This window comes from Pogona vitticeps, chromosome 10, assembly GCF_051106095.1.
Source record: "Pogona vitticeps strain Pit_001003342236 chromosome 10, PviZW2.1, whole genome shotgun sequence".
NCBI classification, from domain to species: domain Eukaryota; kingdom Metazoa; phylum Chordata; class Lepidosauria; order Squamata; family Agamidae; genus Pogona; species Pogona vitticeps.
In genome coordinates this window covers 25,658,643-25,681,235 of record NC_135792.1, presented here as the reverse complement: position 1 = coordinate 25,681,235, position 22,593 = coordinate 25,658,643, and the positions used below count along the sequence as shown (strand labels likewise).

At 51.8% G+C, this 22,593-nt stretch overlaps 1 protein-coding gene across 6 annotated transcripts in view; it reads right to left on the bottom strand.

The window, feature by feature from the left end:
* DOK4 (docking protein 4) overlaps positions 1 to 22,289 on the bottom strand; it is a 44,347-nt gene extending 22,058 nt beyond the window's left edge. For 3 of the 6 annotated variants that reach the window (XM_072980687.2, XM_020797940.3, XM_072980691.2), the window contains exons 1-2: positions 22,200 to 22,289; positions 1,511 to 1,812 (exon numbers count right to left, since the gene is read on the bottom strand). In XM_072980687.2, coding sequence (XP_072836788.2) covers positions 1,511 to 1,576 — 66 coding nt within the window. In that variant the 5' untranslated portion in view covers positions 1,577 to 1,812; positions 22,200 to 22,289. Of the gene's footprint in view, positions 1 to 1,510; positions 1,897 to 2,007; positions 2,123 to 14,658; positions 14,950 to 22,199 lie in introns of those variants that run through there. The other 3 variants (XM_072980688.2, XM_072980690.2, XM_072980689.2) reach the window with 3 other exon arrangements.
* Positions 22,290 to 22,593: the final 304 nt, after the last annotated feature.

The window sequence follows — 22,593 nt, the reverse complement described above, 5'->3', positions numbered from 1 at the left end:
GGAATGAAGCTTGTACAGACCTCTCGGACTCAGTCCATGGGAAGCTCCGTGAGAAGCCCCTCCTGGGCTTTCACCTGCCTTTCAACCATCATCATCCATCACAATACCCCCACCCCCCACCCCCAGTCTAGAAAAACCTACTAAGGCTGCATGGGCAGTATAGATTTCATACCGATTTAAAGAATAAAATGTAGACAATTGGACAAACGGCCTTTCCCAGAAGAGCCACCTAGCAAAAAGGGAGAGCCGGAGCGATGTAGGAGACAGAGCTTTGGATCAGGACTCTGGAGACACAGGTTCAAATCCCTGCTTGGACATCTCAACTGAGGGTAGCGATAGTGAACCACCTCTTGAGCACTTCACACGCTTCAAAAACACAATTAGGGGCTGTCGTTAGCCCAAAGTCATTTGAGAGTAAACAACAACATGAAAAAAGGGGCAGGTAATAACGTCCATTCTTCCTCACTCCTATTGCACACCAGGAGAGCCCGAGAGCTCCCCGAGAGACACGCCCCACATGTTCAGCCCGAGAGCGACAACCTTCCCTGGCTCACGGCTGGGGTTTGGCCAGTGAAATCGGAGTCCTTCTCACCCGTATGGGCCAGAGGCGCTCAAGGAGGACACATCCAGAAAAGGACTCTGAAGCTGAACGCTCCCAACAGACCACGATAAAACCGCCACATTTTCTACTAACGGTATTCCTTCCTTTTTTCAAAATCCCACATTTTGCCCACCCCTCCTTCCAAGCCACAGGGCAGCCAGAGCCGAATCAGCAAACACATGCATGAAGCATGCAATTAAAACTGTACAGCTAAAGACAGCTAAAATACAAGCAGACACAAACACATACAAAATCCATTCTCTTCCTCCTCCCCTGCCAGCTTTCATCTTTAGCAAGATAAAATACCCTCCTCTCCTTGCATAAGCTGTTCAAGACTTGAGGTGTCCCCGGGGAAGGGAGAGCCATGGAAAAACTCTATAAACACCACAAACCGTCCACACAGCCAGTGAGGGGCGAGGCATGCTACAGACACACAAACACACGCAGACAATGGAAATCTATAAACACCGAGGGCCGTTGGTTTGTTTTTAATGTGCACGAAGGTGTCCGAGCATCTTGCATCCTGGAAGGAAATTCTTTCAGCTGAGAAGGCAAAGCCCCTCCTGAGAACCTCCATCCAATGCGCCCGTCGTTAACTCTACAGCTGCCACATCCACCACAGGGAGACCAGGAATGACCCAATGCTCAGATCTCCACCTACGGCAACCGCCTTCGGGCAGAACCGACTGTCTGTGCGGAACGGAGGGAGCGGAAGAAGGGGAAAACCAGAGAGGAGGGAACCTCTAGGGAAAATTCTTCCACGCAAAACTAGCCGCTTGCTGTGAGATGGCTTTTTTTCTGCCCCTGCCATTCACACCTGCTCAGCGCCCTGCAAAGATCCAACAAGCCACACCATCTGCCAATGCATGCACCGTTGGGGAAACGCTATGTGCGCCCACCCACGCTTACCCCCAGTTTCCTGCTCTTCATTTTCACGTAGCCTTGCTTGACGATGTCATTGAAATTCGTAGCCATGGCTCGAGGCGCGCCGCCGGGCTGCGATCCACCTCCACGGAGTCGGCCGGCTCCTCCCGACGCCTCTCTCTATGTGTGCCACCTCCTCCTCCTCCTCCCCACGGCAGGGAGGATTCCTCGTCAGCCGGTTCACCTGTCTTCAGGCTTGGCCTCCCACGCCAGCCCTCTTCCCTCCTGCCTTCCTCAGCATTGTCCTCGCAGGGAGCTGGCCAGCTGGGGTGGCTTCCTCTTGTTTGCTGAAAAACAGAAATGACAGATAGATTAGAGACGGTGACATCTTTCTCTCTCGCTCGTTTTCCCCCCCCTTCCTCCACTCTCCGCCCCTGCTTCCCCCTCTCTCGACGAAACCATTCCGGAGAATGCAGTGGATGGGGGAAAGAGAAATGGAACAATCCAGATTTTTAACCCGCCAGGCAATTGAGGTCTCCCACCTTTAAGGTGGTGCTTCTGCCAAGCTCCACATGCAAAGCGGATCCCTTTGAAATCGAAGGCTTCTTTCAAACAACAGAGAGTGCTTCGGGTTGCAATCCTGCCCGACCAGCCCGGCTCAGGCGGCTTACCATCTTCTTCTATTTAAAGGGAAAGATAACACGGGAGGGGGGGGGACTTCCCACCGAGGGTGATCTGCCACCAGCCCACGGTCACTTTAGAGGAAGGAGAATCTTCAAGGCGGTTTAATGGGTCTCCTCCTGCTCCTGCTCCTGCTCCTCCTCCCCAGGGCCACCGGTCTCTCGTCATCAGGTTGTCAAGGGAGGGCGAAACAGACACAGTCACAACTCTCAGCAGGGCTGAGCTGCCATCTGGGCTTCTGCCCAAATGCCTCGCTTTCCAACTAACACCCTTTCTTCGATGACTTTTTGGAAAAAAAAAGGATTTGCAAGATGTGTGGGGGCAGCTCTCTTAGTACATCAAGGTTATTGCATGCATTATTGCGCTCTGGTTTTTAAACGACTCGGGGACCTCAAAGCCCAGCACATGTCACAGACTGCAAACTACACAATATCAGCTTGTGGGGGTGGGTGGGAGGGTTTGGAGGACCCCTGCGCTCTCCCTGTTGAATCTCTGGGCTGGTCCCCTAGGCATCCTACCCAAGCTGCATGTTGGAACAGCCCCAGCCTCTCTCCTTGTTCTAAGGGCCCTTTTATTTCCACCCAGTGGTTCAGGGGTCGACTATGGCATGCAAGGGGTGGACAGACCCGTTGGCTGCCTCTCACAACAGGACAGCAAGGGATCTGCAATCTTAGGCAGGAAATCCCTCTCACTCATGGGGGTCACCACAGGCCTCTGTGGGTACGGCACACACACACACACACAGAGGCACACTCTGGCCTTGTGCATCATGGATTCCTGGCAAGATCTAGGCTCTCCCTCCATGCCCACCCCACCCCTGCTGCAAGGGTGGCCGAGGTTTTGTCAAAGAGTTGCTGGGCCTTTCATTTCCCGGCATCCTGCGTTTCGTTCCAGTGCGGCTGCTTCTTGCGGAGTGGGCAGCAAACACCCTAGACGATACGCACGGGGTCGTCACTTGACTTGCACCCCTTTCTGCAGACGAGAGGGCCACCCCACCACAGCCCCATCCATTTGGGTCTCACATAGCTAAGCAAACCAGATACCCCAGTTGCAGACTGGGAGGGCCGTCATCACCGGGGCAAGCCTCCCTCCTTCACCTCCCGGGCGCTGGAAGGGCAGGATTTTATCCTAGAGGCCAGAAGAGAGACATTCCCAGATGTCAAGGATGTGCAGATGGGAGCTTGACGGACAAACCGTGTCTGTTGCCTGCTTTACATCCTGCTCCGTTCCAAACCCTCCTGCCCGACCCAGAAAGTGTTGTGTTGCTATTTCACACGCGCGGTACCAGAAGGGCATTACATGAGCCCTTTGGCAAAAGAAAGGGGGCAATCCTGAGGTCCATAAAGATGCTTGGACGGGCCTCATCATGAAGAGGAAAGACAATAAAACCCATGACTGCTGCTCCTTTCTTCTTGCAGGGTGAAAGCTGCCGGAATCTTTGCGGAGAGTCTGCTTGTGAAGGCAGGGGTGGCTTGCTTCTGTGCCTCTCTATTCCGCCCACCCACCCATCCATACCTCATTTTGACAACATTAATTATCAAACTAGAAGTCTCAGGTCCCTAATGAGGAACAGATGAGCACCGCCAGCTTGGCACGGGAGGGAGACCCAAGGAGAACAGTTGAAGTCTCCCCCAGCCCTATAGGTGCCTGCCTTTACATGCCCCTCCTCTCCAGCAGAGGAACGCATACCCCGTTTTTAAAAACGAGGAAGGACAGAACACGGCCAAAGAGCTTGAAAGACCCAGAACAACCATTAGATCCCGGCCGTGAAAGCCTTCGCGAATATATCTCCCCCGGCCGCTTGCTCCCACCCAGTCCATTCATCCATTCCGACTGATCGACTCCCCGGCTGGGTCTATTTAAACCTGGCAGAGAGCAAAGTGTTGGCTTGCAGGGAGACATTCTGCTCAGAGGGAAGGGAAAGACCTGTTACACCTGCCTCTTTGTGGGGGAAGAGAAACGGACATGGCCCTGCCATTCACACCTGCTCAGAGCCCTGCAAAGATCCAACACGCCACACCATCTGCCAATGCATGCACTGTTGGGGAAACGCTGTGTGCGCCCACCCGTGCTTACCCCCAGCTCTCCTTCCTCGTTTTTAAAAACGGGGTGTGCGTTCCTCGGCTGGAGAGGGAGGGGCATGTAAAGGCAGGCACCTATAGGGACGCACTCCCTTTGAAAATAAAAGGTAAAAACCTGGATGGGGAAAGAGGTTCATTTCGGAAATGCGCCTAGCTTGACTGGGTCTGCTAGGCACCTCGGTGGGAGGGCCTGGTCCTTCCCTGCAGGTGTTTCCCTGCAGGTGACAGGGAGGCTGGTTGCGCAGTTAGACCCATGACCCAGCCATGGATCAGACCCATCTGTGGCATTTAATCTTCAGTGACCTTCCCTGCATGTAAATGGAGAGATGGAAGTGCATGAAGGAACCAGGCCAGAAGGAAAGGATCCTGCGTCTGTGGCCACCCACACCCCCCCCCCAAATCAATGAGAGGGAGCCCAGGCTGTGGGGCTGGATCTCCAGACACCGTGGGACGCCTTCAGAGGGGGGAGGCTTAGGAAACCAGAGGTCCTAGAAAGGCGTCTTTCGCAAGGCTGGCGGGCAAGGTTCCAACACAGCCGCGTTTACGGTGCTGCAGCCAAGGCCCCCCACGGCGTTCGGGGAAACTAAGGACTCTTGTGGTTGGAAACTCGCCCTCTGAAGAAGAAAGGGTTGGCACTGCCAGATGGAATACTTGCGGACGGCCAAATCGGCAGGCTTAGAAATGCAAGCCATCCCGGCTGTGTAGAGAGAAGGGAGGGGAAAGGAGAGCAGAGAGCAGAAGCTTCTTTTCTAGGAAGACTCCCGTCCTTTCCAAGTCAAACTCGCCCACTGGGGCAATCCTATTCAACTAAACAGCCAGGAACCAGGACGGCGCAACGGCGAAAAGGATTCAACCACAGACTCAAGCAAGCCCTGTGCAGATGCCAGCCTCGGCCATGGGCAAGGGACCACAGACAAACTCTCTCCCAGTCTCCGCCTGCGTCTGTAACAAAAAGACATTCATATGGAACCGCCCAGCAAGCTGTAATGGACAGAAGGGATACAGAGAAGGGAATCCAGGGTTCAAATCCCCACTCAGCCATGGCACCTCACTAGGGGTGTGGAACTGGTTAAAAACCACTCCTTAAATATCTCATTAACCTTGAAAACCCGGTTAGGGCCCCTATAAGTGGGTTCTGACTTGACAGCACGGGAACCAAATCATTTGACCTGTCTCACAAGGTTGTTCTTAAGACCATCCATCATTATACAAAGCATCTGGAACTTCTAACACACCATCTAAATGTCAGACCATAATATTCCTGCTTACTGAATGCCCCGGAAAGCCCCCTTGTATTGTTACAAACATTGCTTAAAGAAATAAATGGCCACTGATGTCTCCATAGCCCTTTTTCAACATCTCACACACTCAGAGTTTTTCAGGGGCACCAATTCCCATCAGCCACAATCATCATGGATAATGGGAGTGGTACTCCACCGTTTCAAGGTAGGGCGTGGGGTGTGGAACGGGGCAGACCTTTTAACACACAAAGACACATCCGTGTTTTACCCAAACACAACTCTGGAGAGCTTCAGAAAACGGCCGTGACGGCTCCTAATACCTAGATTGCGCTTCCCCTCGCGTCCGCACCAGCGGAAGAGCTGAAGCCAGAACAAACCACAGTTCATTTTACCAGGGTTCAAAAACTCCTTCAGTAAAATGACAATGACGACAAAGGCAAAGAAGGGCTTTGTATTATTATTAGGGAGCCTGGCACTTCTCTCTCCCCCCCCCCTTTGCTCCCTCCGGCTGCCGAGCACACAGAATCCCTCCGAGGCCAGCGGCTGGGTCAGATTCCGGCCCCTGGAGGGTCTGAGGTGGCCGGTTCGAGCCCTGGAGTCCCCAGCCGAGGAGGGCTTTGTGTCATCTGAGAAAGCCACAGCCTCTCAGTTTGCACCAATGACCTTGACTTGACGCCTTTGGAGAAGGAGGGGGGGGCGCCTGCTTCACACACACCCCGCCCTCTCCCCCCCCCCGGGCCACTCCAACCTCACCGAAATCCAAAGGCCACTTCTTGCCCACTCCCGGACTGCAAGCCATCCCCTCTCCTACTCCTGCTCTTCCTCCCCCCCCCGGCTGCCACCCCCTTTTCCCCACCCCACCCCTCTTGTGTGATCTTCCAGGCCGCCTCGATCAGCACACCAAAGGCGTCAGCCCAGCTGGAGCCGCCCTCCCCACACAATGAGTCGCAGCAGAGCCTCCCGAGTTAAATAATTCATGCGATGATAATTGTACAAAAACCAACAGATTCGCTCCAAAGCCAACTACCATGCTCTCTTGCCTGCAGGCTTTGGAGCAAAACACACACACACAGACACACATGCAAACACACAACGCCAGGCTGACCTTCCCCTTATATTCGGGGATACCTGGCCCCACACAGCGACCAGGAGGTGCTTAGGTTTAACCTTAAAGGATCTTCTTCATGAAGACCGGGCTGCACAGAAATGCATCCGACAAGGACCGGCTGTGCAGTTCGGTGCTGTGGTCGGCAAGGACTCAAACCTTCACCCAGAGCCACTCCTGCCCACGGCTTGTCATACAAGAAGACGACGGCAGATGTGCCCTTTAAATTTTATTTTATTTATTTAAAAATAGGTATATCCCACCTTTCTCCTTAAAAGGATGCAAGGTGGCTTTCATCACCGAAAGCTAACAACGATGAGTATACAGATACTCAAAGGGATCAAACCAACGCCATACAAAAAAGCATAAGCAACACCAAAACACAATCAAAGATGTCAAGCATCCGGGCTTTCCAGGGAGAGAATATTCAGAAGGGGTTCCCCTTTCCCTTCTTCCAGGGATGCCCTGGGACTGTGCAGCTTTGGCCCAAGGCTACCCAGGCTGGCTCTCCTCCTGGGAGGCCCAGGGCGGTTGGGGAATCAAACTCCCAACTCCTGGCTTTGCTGCCAGATACCTAAACCACCAAGCCCTTCAAGCCAACATAGTAAGGTAGTACTGCGAGATAAACTCTCTCTCTCTCTCTCTGCTGTTGTACTGAATGTCTTCACAGCCACTAAACCCAGAATTTCCATAGAACTACCACGAACAGTAGTCCCCTGGACAGCAAGGAGAACAAACCTATCCATTCTAAAGGAAATCAAACCAGAGTGCTCACTAGGACAGATCCTGAAGCTGAGGCTCCACTACTTTGGCCATCTCATGAGAAGAAAAGACTCCCTGGAAAAGACCCTGATGTTGGGAAAGAGTGAAGGTAAGAGAAGGGGACGACAGAGGATGAGATGGTTGGACAGGGTCATAGAAGTGACCAACATGACTTTGACCCAACTCCGGGAGGCAGTGGAGGACAGGAGGGCCTGGCGTGCTCTGGTCCATGGGGTCATGAAGAGTCGGACACGACTAAACGGCGACTATGAACAGTGTTTGAGGAAGCAACTTTTCTTAGACTACAACTTCCAGAATCCCCAGGCTCCATAGTTGTTGTTGAAGAACAACACCTTTACTCACCTTCTGCAAGCAGATGATGAATTTTCTCTTCTAGCAAGCGTTCCTTGAGCGACTGGCTGCCTAGGTAGGATGTTTTAAACAGACTGCCGCATCTTACCGCTTTGAATGCGTTTTGGTGCTGCTTATGTTTTTTTACTATAGAATTTGTTTGATCCTTTTTTAGTATTTGTATACACACCGTCGTTTGCTTTAAACCCCGTCTTTGAATGCCGCGAGTCCCTGTGGGTTCTTTCTTAAGGAGAAAGGCAGGATGAAAATATTTTAAATAAAGGAATACTAAGATAAGGAAGTGTATCCTGGGCAGAGTGGGAGAAGCTGAGCCTCTCCAGGGTAGGAAGTTAAGATCATTTCCTTCCTGACAGAATCAAAGGAAGGGAAGCTGTTTAAGAAGGGGGGAAAAAGCCACGGAAAAGGGGGAAAAAGATAAAGATAGCCCTCACGCCTTCCGCTCAGCCTACGCCAGACCAACCGGTTCGGCTGCAACAGTTCCTTTCACCTCCTGTTTCCCCCCCTTACAGCCTGCTGGGAGGATTCCTCTGTAAACATCCTAGGATATAAACCATGATCACTGCTCTCTTCTTCACACATCATGGTGCAGGTTTGGGGCAGAGTCCAATTCAGGAAACGGTGCATTGAGCCCCTCCACCTGGACTGAGCTAAAATCAGTGGGAACACAATGGGGAATCTCAGAAGGGCAGAACTGGAAGGGACCCTCTGGATTACCGAATCCAGCCCTTGTGGGGAATCCAACTCCCAGCCACTGGTTCTGCATGTCGGATGCCTAAACCACCGAGTGGCCTGTAGACTCCAGAGTCACCTACTCAGGCAGCTGGGCCGGCCCCACCATTGTTCCTCAGTCGGTAAAAAAAGGAACGTCTGCATTTTTGGTGACCAACCAACCACTAACGAAGGGGCTGGTGGATGCTGTTTATTATTCCTCGCCACTCGAGATGTTTCCCAGGTTTATGTTTTTAACATAGTAGTGCTTCCATAGATCAACTTGTTTTGAGTTTTCAAAGGCATTGACTCTTTGGTTTATGGTCCTGTTTCGCAGAGGAAGGTGCAAATCTGAGAAATGAATGAATGACTTTAGGGCTCCCCAGTGCATCTTCCTCTTCCTCTTGCGCCCATGCCAGCTCTTCCAAGAGGAAAAGCAGCCATTTCCAAAGAAAAAGCCGGCTCGTGAGTCTCAGCATGCTGGCAAAAATAAAGGAGGAAAAGAAAAGGGGGAAGAAGGCCAAAAAAACCAGTAGCGTTTTAAAGACTAACAGACACACTAAAATAAATCTGTTCATCTTTGAAGTGCTGCCGTACTTTTAATTTTGGCTTCGCCTTTGCCAAGAGGGGGGAGGAAAAGGAAAGGCAGGTATGAAGTGCAATACAGGAAATGAAAGGATTGAAGCTTATTTTAATCCATATTTCATTGACTTGTCTTTAAAACCTAAACTTCCTTTTAAAACAAAAAAAAGAAAAGAAAGGGGAGTTACTTTCTTATTACAATATTTGTTTCTCTCCAGTCATGCTGGGGAAAAGTAGAAGGCAGCAGGAAAGGAGTAGGACCCAAAGTGAGATGTACCGACTCTTGAAAGGAAGCCACAGGTGTGAATGAGTCTGCTGGAGCTGAGCAGGACTGCTGAGGACAGGACATTTCGGAGGTCACACGGGGACACCCTAAGTGCCCATGAGAAGGAGCGAGAAGGCAACATGGTGTAGTAAATAAAAGAGACAAGGGAAGAGAAACAGCTCAGAACATTCTCTCAGAAACAGGACGTGATGCTCTTCGGCTGCATCCGGTGCCTGTTCACCTGTAGGCTCGGTGTGTGTGCGTGCGCCTGTGTGTGCCTACACGCCTCTCCATGTCTGTGCATTCTTCCCTTGTTATCAGAACAAGCTCCCAGCAGGGATGCCCTGGAGGGTTAACAAATAACCCCTGCAAGACAAAGCTAAGAATGATGGGTCTCTCTTATCTGCTTCCCACCAGCAGCTCTGCTATCTTGGCAGGAGAGGCGCAGGATCACTACATCCCTGCCACCCCCCACCCCCACCCCCACCTCTCTTGATCTTATCAGCCTTCCTTTTATCAGCCTTGTCAAGGGCGCCCGGGAGCTCCCCCAGACCCCCTTCCTGTCGCCCGAGATGCAAAGCCTGACCCTGTGTGCCCAGGGGCTCTTATCAGGGTGTTTTTTTTTCCCAAAGAGGGGAGTGGGCACAGCCTTGAGGAAGGGGCCACCCAAGCTTCCTCTCCATGATTCCCCAGCTCCTAATTTGGAAAGGAATCGAGTCTGCATCCTTCTAAGGTTAGCTTGGAAACAGGGATTTCCCCCCCCCCCCCCTCTACTCTTTTTAAATGCCTGCCTGACTCTTTCCTAGAAAACAGTAGTGGGGGGAAAATTAAGGCTGCCAAAATCATAGGGACCCACAATTTCAAGAGCACCGGGTGCAATTATTTTCATTTTCTCCTCCACCTCTGGATCCGGGCCTTTAGGAGAAAGGAAATTAGTTCCTAATAAGAGGCATTTTGCAGGTAGGTCCAACTGCTAGCATTTAGGCAAGCCACAGACTTCCAGCATTTCAAACCGTGCCCTTTGGCTTGCCTGGACTCATCTCCTCCACAACAGGCGACATAAACAGCTCGGCCCTCATCTCTGATCCAAGGCAAGGGTTTTGAAAATACAAAATATAGTTCTTGGCTAGCATTCTGCCTCCATCTTGCTTATTTTCCTGCTCCAGCTGCAAGACCTCGGTGGCTATTCAAGGACCACCAGAAAAGGACGGGGGGGGGGGGTTACAGTAGGATGCACGAGGTGCAACCTGGATCTCATGATCCAGTGACAAATTGCTGCAAGACGTGGGCAAATCCTCTTATGCAAGCATACAGCAGAGGCCGGGTTCTGGCCACTCGTTTTAAGTTCTGATTAGAACGACTTCCATCCAGTGAGATCAAGGCAGCAGACATGAATCTCATCCTCACAACGACCCTATAAGGTGGGCCCACTTCCAAGGGAACAAGTGGCCTAAAGAAACCTGCTGAGTGACATGGATTAGTGGGATCAGCCCCTCCCGTGCTTCAGCCCCCTCTTCTCCAAACACTGTACAGCATGAGCTCTCAACAGATTCCCTGGCCCAAAGGGAAGATCAATGCCCACACTCTGTATTTGCCCATGCTGTCTGGGGAATCTGGGAACTGTTGTACACAAGTCACATTTCCTTGCTCTGCTATTTTTACTGCGTCCAATGCTGCTCTTGTGACACTTAAAAACAGCAGCTCCTCCAGATCTTAGTAGTACAGCCAAAATGTGTGGATTATAAGATACATGCCCCAATGATAGAAGAGAGCAAGAGGAAAAAGTATCCTTAAATTTGATTAGGGAAACCACTAGACCTGGCTTCCATGTCTGCAGGCATGGGAAGACTACACGAAACAGAAAGAAGCATTAAAGACAAAAGGAAGAAAGCTTAAGAGTAGTGGCCTGCATGTAGATCTAAAAAAGACAAGAAGCAGGGTAAAACTTCAGCAAGGAGTGGAGTGCAACAGGGAGATACCCCAGGTGCTCTTTTCCAACCATGAGACACAGGAAGGCAAACTTTATTAATATTAATCTTTTTGAAAGCACTCCTACAGAGTGATTACGCTCTCTCTATAGCCACCCAATGGTGCTCCTTTTAAGGCAGCGAAGCTGCCATGCGAACAGCCAATGTTCACGGGTCGCCAACATTTGCCTGATTATGAGTTGACCATCTTAGATGCATTGCCTCAAAATTCATACATACTGTTCCAAATTCTCGTCTTCTCTAATTTGCACTTTTAAAAGCATGTAGAATTTCTCTCCCACACACCCCTTCCACTTCCACTATGATGTTTGAGCAACAACAGCAATTAACCTGGCCATCTCTCTCACACGCATACGCACTATCCTATACACCCATGCACTCAGCCTCAAGACGGTTCACACAGAAGCGCATAAGAGGTTTCGTGTGGGGCCTTTATTCTCATAAGTGTGCCGTAATCTTGGCAATTTCGGTGTGAGTAATGTTAGCCTTGGAGAAATCCTAAAAGCGGACTCTTCCTCCCCCCCGCCCTCCCAACACAGAGAGTTTGGGTGCCTCGTGGGGCTGCATGTAAACCCTCAAGTCGCTCTTCTCCGCTTCAGCCCATGTTATTAACAGCTCGAACTCCAGAGCTGTTATCCTCACCAGAATATAACAATATAACTTTGCCTAGGCAACCAGAGGCAATTAAGTCCTGGCTGTGTAAACATGACTGGCACCATGTGTGTTGACCACCGCTAGCGCTGGGTGGGCCAGCTTCTGAAGGGGGTGGGGGGGTAAGTGGAAGAACATGCCTCAAGGACCCGTCCTAGCATACAGCGAGGGGCTGGCCTGTGGGGCAGGGGGAGGAACGCACCGGGAAGGTACACCTTGAAGGCCGTCCAGAACTGGCATCACGCACCAAGGAGTTATTGCCAAGGGGCCAGGCCCGAAGGGGCAAAACACAGACACCCCCAATGATTTCAACCTGGCTGGTGCCCAGAAGGAAGGGATGGGTGGGGTCAGCCCAAGAGTTTTTGCTGCCTGAGGGAAAGGTCTCCTCCATTTCAGGCATACCAACTTGTCAGGGGCCAGCCAGTACATGCGGGGCAAATCCAGTTGGCTTGGCTACGGCTGCCCTCCAGCACTTACTGGCTGAAGCACCGGCCTTATAAGCGACATCGTGGCTAGTGTGTCCTTCCGTCAAAAACAAACCCACAAACGTCCAGGCCCAAAACAAACCCACAGGAGGTCCTACAGGGGGTGGTCGGTCTGACAGACAGCGCTGGGAGCCACGGACGGAAGGTGTGATCCAGTACAAGGTCACGACAGATGGGACCTCCTGGCCACTGTACCGCTCTGGTTCTATGCTTTCTATGCCAGAAAGGAGGCGGAAAGAGGGGAGTGTAGGCTTTGAAGCTTTCGCAAGTCTGAAAAGCAGCCCGCAGCTCCCCTGAGAACACACAGCCCTTGTATTAAAACCAAGCAAGCACAGAAAACAAGCAGACAATACTGTACCACCTTCTGCTCTGTTCTTCCTACAATTGCAGCAAAGTTGAATGTGCTTTACTGTGTTAGGCTGCTCACCAACGGGAAGCTGCCAGAACACTGTTCGGTCTAACCTACTTCTGTCCTCATTGTTTCCTCTCATTCATCTGCCCATTTTGGAATGACAATAATCCCAGAACAGAAAGAAAATAGCCCAAGATGATGGAACTCCAGATTGTGCAGGCATAACATAAAGTTACCTCCATGTAACTTAGTTACACCCAAGCAAGAGAAATTTGTACAAGGTGATGGCGCCATGGGTCATGTTGTTCCCATCGTGACTGCCATGCAATGCGCCTGCCGAAGTGCTTCCTGGATAGCCCTTTCACCTCGGCTGCTATTGCTTGCCATGCAGGCGCAGCTCCACAACAGGATTTCTGCCCAGGCAGCATTATCCCGAACAGCCTTTCATGTCCAGGGCAGCTACCTGTACTGCCCCATTCAGGATTGCTGCTGAAAGTCAGCTGCTATAATGTCCATTTTACAAATGAGGGAACAGGGAAGTAATATGAAGATTCATGGCTTACACTGGTGGGGTTGATCCTTAAACCAGAAAAACTAGCAAAACGATAACGAGAGAGCAATAATCTTAGAAATGGAGAACTGGGAGAGATCCTGCAGACCATCGAACCCACCGTCTGTCAAGAAGGCACAGTGGGGGAATCAAATTCCAAACCTCTGGCTTTGCAGCGGGATGCCTTAAACCACTGGTTCTTAACCTTGGGTTACTCAGGAGTTTTGGGACTGCAACTCCCAGAAGTCTTCACCACCAACTGTGCTGGCTGGGGTTTCTGGGAGTTGCAGTTCAAAAACATCCGAGTAACAAAGGTTAAGAACCACTGCCTTAAACCACTGAGCTATCCAGTAATCAAGAGGCGATACTTAGTTATTTAAAGTATTTATAGGCCACCTATCTGCTACAGGATCCAAGGCAGGTTGGCAATAAGGAAGTGAAGCAGGGTCTTGTTACGATGATGCCATCCTAAGAAAATAGGCAAGCGCTTAGCCAGGAGGGTTGTGCAGGCAAGCCTCTCTCAGCTCCTGGGATAATCATCATCCTACCCACCCACCATAAGACTCCAGGAAGATCATTCCAGGACACCCTACTAAGGATCAGCTCCTTGAGCAGGAAGGAAGACGGAGGGGACCGGGCAGCCAAACCTCTCCGACTAGACCGGGAGTGGGTAACCCGGTTTCTGCACCTATGGGAACCCCCAGAGATCACACGGACCAGCCCAGCCCCACAGAACTAGGCACTGTCTGCTTCCAGATCCCCTTGTCAAAAACCGGGGCGGGGGGCGCGCGTTCTGTTTTGTTTTCTGTTTGCGCGTCTCGGGCAGCGATTCCCAAGGAGTTCAGCCGCGTTATCCTGTCGCAGGAAAACATACAAGAAAATAGACCCAGAAAAGCCCCCCACCCACCCACCAAACCGACAGATCGAATGATATTTCCAAAGACAGCGTTGGCCTTTAAAGCACCCAGGTTGATATACTGTATTTTTTTTGGGGGGGGGCGCAACAGCATGCAGGGACGGGTGGCCTCGGGCCTGAATTTCCGAGGCGCGTCTCGGCTCCGGGAGGTTCCCCGGAATGGCCCCTTCCCCTTTGCCTGGAGGAGAAAAGGGGTGGCCGGGGGGCGCAGCTCCCCCCACGCGCGCCCTAGAGAGCCCTGCCAAGAGGCGCCCCGGGGCGAGGCAGAGCCAAGGCGGGTAAGCCCTACTCTCCTGGGCAGGGAGGCAGAGGAGCCGCGGAGCCCTCGCTGGCTGTCTTCGCCTTCCTCCTCCTCCTCCCCGGCCGGGCGCAACTTTCCCCCGGGGCCGCGCAAGAACCCCCGCCGCCGCCTGCGGGGTGCCTGGCTCGCCGCCCGGAGCGCGAGGCGTCTTACCTGCGCCTCCGGCCGGCGCTTGGGGCCAACCGGGATCCGGCGATGCGCTGCGCCCTGGCGGAGAGAAGCGCGCCCCGTCCGCTCCTCTCGCTGCGGGGGCAGCTCCTTCCTCGGGCGCCCGGGCGAGCCCAGGCGCTGGGAGGCAGCGGCCGAGGCTGGCGCCAAGGCGGGCCCCCCGGCTGGCTCCTCCTCGCCGGCCCGACTCGCCCGGCTCCGCCGCTCGCCTCGCCTCCTGCGCCCCTGGCCGCCGCCGCCGCCGCCGCGCCGGATGCCTCCGAGCAGAGGGGCCGCCCCTCGCCGCGACTGCAGCGAGAGAGAAAGGGGGGGAGGGAGAATGGGAGGAGGAGGATGGAGGGGAGGGACAGAAACGCGCCTCCCTTCCTCCTGGTTTGCTTCCAAAGAGCGCCCTTCTTCCCTCCTGGCTGCTCGGAGCGCAAAGGGCAGGGCAGGGCACGCTCATTCTGGAGTTCCCATGCGTCACCCTCCCTAGAAGCATCAGAAGAGAAGACAGACGGGGCAATCAGCAGCAATCGAACCTCCAGAATCAGGAGCAGTGTACCGCTGAAGACATCCTCCCTGTCTTAGGCTAGGGTAGCAGCACTGACCTCTCCGTGTCATCAGACAGAAGCCTTCTCACCGGTGGACGTTGCAAAGCCTCTGCTGAATAAAACTTGCCAGGTTTTTCAAAGTGCCAGAAAACGCCTTGGACTAGTGCTTCTACTGCATCGGGGCAGGATCCTGCTTGCATGGATGTGGAAGCCGTGTTCTCCGCTTTGCAAAGAGTCGCACACTGGCCCCACCAGCGATGGGGTGTGCTGTGCAGACCACGGGGGGGGGGGGAATGGAGAAAAACACTTGCCCTGCTGTGTGGAGCAAACTCACAGGATACTACTGTCTTGAATATAGTAGGTTGAGGAAGAACAAGGAACCGAGGATTGCTGTCCCAACTTGTTTTTGCTAGAGTTGGAAAATGACTGCTTGTTTTACAAGTATTCTGTTACTTATTTTAGGTTTCAAGGAGGGGGGAAAAACACAAAGGCTGTAACAGGATGAAGGCCTGAGGAGATCATAAGAATGGCATGGATTCCCCATCAAGCCAATAGCTTCTACTCCAGCTTTACATGAAACCTTGTCTAATTAAAAGATGAAGAGAGCTCAAAAGCAGCCACTTGGCTCCCGCCCTTTGCGTTGACCTAACAAAGCCCTTACACTGCTATTCTTATTTGTCCGACCCTCTTCTTCGGTTCTGTGGCCGCTTTGTCCCATTTTATGTTGAAACTGCATTTCTATTTCCAATTGCCTTTTCCAAAATGACATACATTTATATTTGCCTAGGTCCCACGGGCAAGGATCTGGCGGGCTGAGACATAAAAAGCCTGGCCTGGGGGGTGGGGGGCTCCCAAACCACAGCCGAGAGGCAAAGCAAAGGTGAATCCTACCCAAGCCTGGAGGGGACCCAGTTAAGGAGATCCAGAATCAAAGGGCACTTGACAAGCGAGTCCTATGTTGCTAGGAGTAGCAGCAAACATGCAGGGCGAGTCTAAGAAGCAGAATTAAGACAGTCCAAAGGTTATATACAGCCAAGGAATCAACAACAAAAGTCCAGCATTGAAAGAGACTCATGTTGGTTTCTCAAAGGTAGAAATAAATTTCTATCCAATTCAGGATTTGGTGCTTTTTGATCATTTGTGTTTTTTTTGGGGGGGGGGAGGAGAGCATGCTTTTTGTGGTGTGTGACACCCTCAGAGGATGCCAAGAGCAGAAAAATGGCACCAGGGGCTGCTGAACATGTCATCCCAGCCTTAAAGGAGCAAAGAATGCCCCCCCCCCGAACTAGGCTGTCCCTCGTTTTTTGATCTCCTGGAAAACCTTTCAGAAGGTCTTTGATCCTCGGCTTGTACTGGGGAATTGACAAGGCCATTTCAGAGGGACAGAATCCAACGTTAAAGGTGTGTCCATGGAGTGGCATAGGTAAACAAGAAGGTCTGGATGGATCGGCCGTCAGTGCAGGCGGCCGTATCCTCAGGCGGAGTGAGGCACAATTAAACCTTTGGGATTTTGATCTCAAGTGCCCAAACATCTCGGGCTTTCTCAGACTCTCAGACAGACTGCGAAAGGCCAGAGGGGGGGACTCACTCTGACACTATCTCTCCAAATGAGAATCTTCCAGGCAACCTTAATTTCCCTAGGTGTGCCCCCCCAATGCACAAGAGTCTGTTTTTGCTTCAAAAAAAAAAAAAAAAAAGAAAGGTGGCTAATTGACTGGGGCACTGATTACTCTGCTGCAGCTAATTATTATTATGAGTAATTACAATAATTACCTTTATAAAGCATTGCCCTTTTTTTTAATTTGCTGATTTCATCTTCCAAAACGTGCCTTTTATGTCTAGCTGAGACTTGAGAATATCTGCTCCCTTCGAAATCTTCTAACTCCTGACCACAAAACGAAGTCTGAAACACAGCTTGGGAGGTGTTGTTGTTGTTGTTTTTTAACTCCCAGAATTCTCCTTCTGGTGTGACCCCCTGGGATTTGTAGAACTGTAGGGAAACAAAGTACCATGGCTGAAGGTTCCGTTGGCACACACCCTCGATCTCAGAGCTTGGGGAATTCTGGGAGATGTCGTTTCCAGAGGTAACGCAGAGATTGCACAGCCAGAGGCTGGGAGTTTGATTCCCCCCCTGGCCCTCCTTGACAGGGGCTGGACCCGATGATCCATAGGATTCCTTCCAGCTCTGCCATGGTGTTATCATCATCATCATCTCTAAGCTTTGTTCTTCAGTCTTATCTTGCAGAGGAAAAAGGAAGCAGAAGGAAGCCTGGGATCAGTGGGAAGGCAACTTGCATCTCTCTCTTTTTTTATTTGGAGCATCAGTTATCAACCTGCCTGGCCATCATCCTTCCCAGCTGACCCTGGTGAGGGTGCGTCAGCCTCCCGAGAAGGTTGGGCCGGAGCCGGCTGTCACTTTAACGCAGACCGATGGAGCTGCAGGAGGAAGAGAACCAGACCTGGCCAGGAGGAGCGTCAGGCCGGCTGTGCTTAGCATTCCTCACCTTAACCCACAGCATGCCGGGTGGTGACCGTCCGGGAGTTCCCCACCCTCTGGAAGGTTGCTGGCAGGCCGGCAGAAACAGCACAGGCCACAGGCCTCTCCTCTGCAAGATCCACCCTTTCATCTCAGCGCCCCTCACCGTTCTCCCCAATGTCCGCAGGTACTCCGGCGCCCAGCATCCTTTCAGATCTCCAGCACTGCAACCTCACTGGCGTTTCACACCGCTTTCTGTGTCGGGGCCCTAGAACGCTGTGCCGGCTGTAACCAGGCAGTAAATGGGACCCTTTTCCTCCGCCTCTCAACTCAAATCTCATACTAACCAAGCCTTTACAATGCACAGGGGTTGAAGATCCCACATGCACCTATTAGAATAATAAGAGACAATAATCAGGTGTCATGGAGTCGATTCTGACTGACGACGACCCTTTCCAGGGTTTGAGAGTGCTCAAAAGTGGTTTCCCATTCCCTTCTTCTGGGCGGGATCCCTGGGAGCAACATTCCGCTGGCCCAAGGCCACCCAGGCTGGCTCTTTCTCCCAGGAGGCCCCGTAGGGGAATCGAACCCCCAACCTCTGGCTCTGCAGCCAGAGACCTAACCCTCTGAGCTACCCAGCCATTACTACAAGAACAGAAGGCATGGAATAAAGCTGGCCCGACTGGACACCCGGTGCCAGCTGCCTGAAAAGACTTTCCTTTGTTACCTGAAAGCGGAGGCAAGCCACCCGGGTGAGTCAGAAATGGTGTTGGGGCCAAGGGGTTCAGACTGGGGCAAACGCTCCCTTGAAAAAGTAGGGTCTTTAGCATCCCCTGGGAAGTACTTTGAGGCCGAGTCAATGAGCACCGGTTTCCTTCGGAGTTAGAGGTGAGACAGGCACCCAGGGATTAAAGCCGCCACCTGCAGTAAAATAAAGCTGTATTCTCCTCCAGCGCCACCCCTGACTTGGGGCTTCTTGGCTTGGAGACCCCAGGAAGCATCCCTGGAACTGCACTTCGAGACATGGAAGGAAACCTCACGTGCAACAAGCCTCAGCCGGGAGGGCCACGCCGTGCAAGCTGGTGTCCGGTCCGGCCTTCCCAGTAAACACTCCAGTCTGTCCTAAAACCAGCTTCCTTCCGTCTCACCCTTCCTGCAAGTCTGCAGCTCTCAAGAGGCGCTTGTGATTTGTGGACACGCTTCTCCCACTCCGGGCTTGATTTACTTGCCTATAAAATTTATTAATGTTTGTCTCTCAAAATTTTTTTAAACCCAAAGAAGCAGCCCTAGCCACAACTCCGAAGGGCATGTCTCTTTCAGCTAATCAATTAAGAGCCCGCGCAAGCAGAATTATCTCATTGAAATATCAATTTTTAATACTGTTGCATCTCCCGGTTTCCTTTCAGCGCATCGCTCCCATGCGCCTTTGCGCTTCCCTCCCCATAAAGTTTGGCACACATCGCTCGCCTGAGGAGAGTCCCTGTGCCCGGCAAGTGCTTTGAGCCTCCCTGGGGTTGCATCGCTTTTTGCCCGGGGACCCCTGAAACCTCCAGCGCTTAGCATCACCCTCGTGTTTTTTTGCAGAAATGAGAGGTTTTTCCATCTTCTCTGCAAACACCTGCTCGCCTTTGCAAGAAGATATACTGGTTTTCTCCCCCTTTGCTCCGTCATGTTGGGGGCAAACGGCTGCTCATCAGGACTTTTACTGGTGGTATCAATATTTCAAAGACAGAAACAACTCAATGTCTTTACTTTAGGGCAGGAGAAGGCAGGACCACTTATTTTCCTGAGTTTTCAGGAAAAGGAGCCATGTTAAGCTTTTTTAACCATGAGCTAAAAAGGCTTTTGTTTAACAAAGCCTTGTTGCACCTTTAAGGCTATCAGGTTTATGTTAGTCTTCCTTTCGCTACGCTGTAATCCAAAAATCATCACACCGAACCAAACTGTTTGCTTTAAACTTCCCAGGAGACATCTCTGCTACAGTTTTTGTTATAACATGCTACTTTTTCCAGACGGGAAGAGAGGATGTTTAAAAAACATGTTCTGGGTGGGGCTGTCATTATAGTTTTCTTTCTTGTTTAGTCAGTTTTCATGATTTAGTTACTATGTTTTACATACTTTATATATGTATATAAACAAACTACCTTGAGTTCCTCACATAGGGAGAAAGGTGATATAACAACAACAATAATAATAATAAAGGTGGTGGTGATCACATCCCTGTTCACTTTAAATTATCCAGCTCACATTTTTATTAGAGCCACCCACATTTTGTTAGGGCCTTTGCAAGTGACACCCCCCCCCCCATATAAATTAGCAAGCCTGTATAGTTTATGTTTGTTTGCACTTTGGAGACCATCAGTAGACTTAAGATTCAGAGAAGACTCATTGGGAAAGACAATGACGTGGGGTAAAGCAGAAGGCAGGAGGAAAAGAGGAGGAACTCACAGATGGATTGACTCCATAAATGAAACCATGGTTTTGAGTTTGCAACGTCTAAGCAGGACCTTTAACAACAGGGCTTTTTGGAAGCCACTCATTTGCTGGACCACCGTAACTTGGAAGTGACTTGATGTCACATAACAGCCGTCGCTTGCGGGAGAAACTCACCCTTACCCCTGGCCTCTTGGCCACTTATGTCTTTCCTGCTGTCTGGCCCCCTGTCGGGAAGGGCTGATGTGCTCTTAAAGATGGAGATCGGCGGACCTCTTTCCTGGAGTGAACCGGCCTGCCCCTTGAGCCTCCTGACCTCCTGCTTTGTGGGTCCCGTCATCCAGCCTGTTCACATCAGCCTGAGAACCAGGCAGCGTATGGGCACCACAGACTCCTAAGGCCATTTCTGTCGAGGGCCACCAGGGGAAAGCCATGCTGGGTCTTCCTCTGGGGGGGGCTGATCTTACAGGCAAAGTCTTGGGTGGGCAAAGGTTGACCCGGAGCAAACACCCTTGCGAAGTCTAGCAAAAGGCAGTCCCCGTCAGGATAAACAGGCTTGGAGAGCAACAGACAAGGTCCAATCCCCACCGCACGGATCCACCCTTAAGATTTATGGAGCTCGGCTGCAGGTACTTGGCAACTGGGAAAGGAAGTCGGGTGCAGGGTTTGCCCCCCCAAAAAAGAAGAGCTTTCTTTCAAGGAGACCCTATGCCTGGGGAGCCCTTCTGAGGACCCTTTTCCTCCACCTGAGCTCTCAACCTGCGGGATCCTAGCTGTGCCTTCATCCTGCAGCATTTTGGGGAACTGGGAGAGGATCTCATTCAGCCCACCCCCACCCCCTGCCTCTGGCACACAGCTCCTGACCATCCGGGAGCAGCATAACCCAGTGTTCTCTATCCGAGCACCCTTCGGCCCCAACCGGCACGGCTCGGGTCAAGCAACCGGGGACCTGGAAGCCTCAAATAGCTGGAGGCTCAAGGGTCCCTCGCCACCCCGTGAAGCTCTACAAAAGCCCAGCCTAGCGGACAATGCATTATCCTCTCCCCCGAAGTGCTCCCTCTTTGCTACAGGGGTGTCAGGAGCAAACAGAACCCCCCCCAACGGAGCCATCCTGTTCAGCTTCTCACAATAATTCCCTGGAACCGTGTGCGAGTGTGATTCTCAGCGTGTGCAGGAAGTGAGCTCACGCCGATTACATCACTCAGGGAGGGTGGAAATATAAGCCCCTTGATCGCCATAAAACTGTTATCACGGGCCATTATTGCTTAATTTTTAACCATTGTTTTAGGCTCATTTCCAAGAACATCTCAGCCGTCGAGTGCACAGAGGCTTGTAAAGTAATGGCAAGCTGCAATGTTTTATTCATGGACCAACACACTGGGAGTACCTTTTGCACATGTGTGCACATATAGGTGTCGGTGTACACACACACACGGGATGGGATATCCTGGTTGCTCAAAAGTACTGTATTATAATCGGCAGGTCAGAATTTCTTGCCTGCTGGATCTGTGTTATCTCCCACTGAAACGTCTGGGTAGACCCCCCCCCAAAAAATCCAGCAGGAGGTGTAAAACAAAGCAGGTCCAGTGTGTATGAACTTCATGTATGAGGTCCTTCCCACGAGGGGACACTCTGAAAGTGCTGTTATAACTGATTGTTACCTAGCCAGATATTTGAGCCAAATTCCAGTAACCTTTGTATCTTTTCCTTCTAGCTCTATTCATTTTCAGTAAGCTGTAGAAAATTTAAGGCATGGGGCATCTGAGAGTGTTATTAATAATAACCTTAGAACTACAGAGCTGCAAACACTAGGCCTTATTTATTCATATCCCCATCTTTCAACATTGTGTCCCCAGGTGATTACCTAAGTCACACTTTTGTGCAATACAGTGAGCACCTGTGTATTTCTATTTAAAATAAAGTAACAATGTCCAATTGCAATATTTGCACACATTAGCACATGCTAGTTTAATGCAGACCTTTGGTCACTGTCCAAGAGACCTCAGGGAGCCTCTCACCAGGGGCAAAAAGGACACACGGGACCCCAGTCCACCACACAGGGGATCAAGTCCAAAGACACTCACCGTGCAGTGGGTTGTGACCAAGCCGAGGTGGGAGCCCCAGGGCTGGGAGCACAGAGCCAGAATAAGGTGCCCAGATGCAGAAGGAAGCAGGGACCAAGGCATAGGCAATAACAGATGCAGGAGCACTGGAGTCCAGATGTAGAGATGCAGGAAGCGGCAGCAGCAGAGGCCGGACCACTGGACCTCAAAGGCAACAAGGCACAGCCGAAGACCTGGGTTGCCCAGGGAAGCTCTGGGAGGGAGAACCCCTCCTTAAATAGGCCTTCCCTCCAGGCTTCCAGGTGAGCCTCATGAGTGGCCCAGCAGCTGCTCCCCAGGCCAGGGCCTGAGCCTGCAAAGAACAGGCCATTCCTGGGTCAGGCTGGCCCCGATCCTGCAAGTGCCCAGGCAGTAA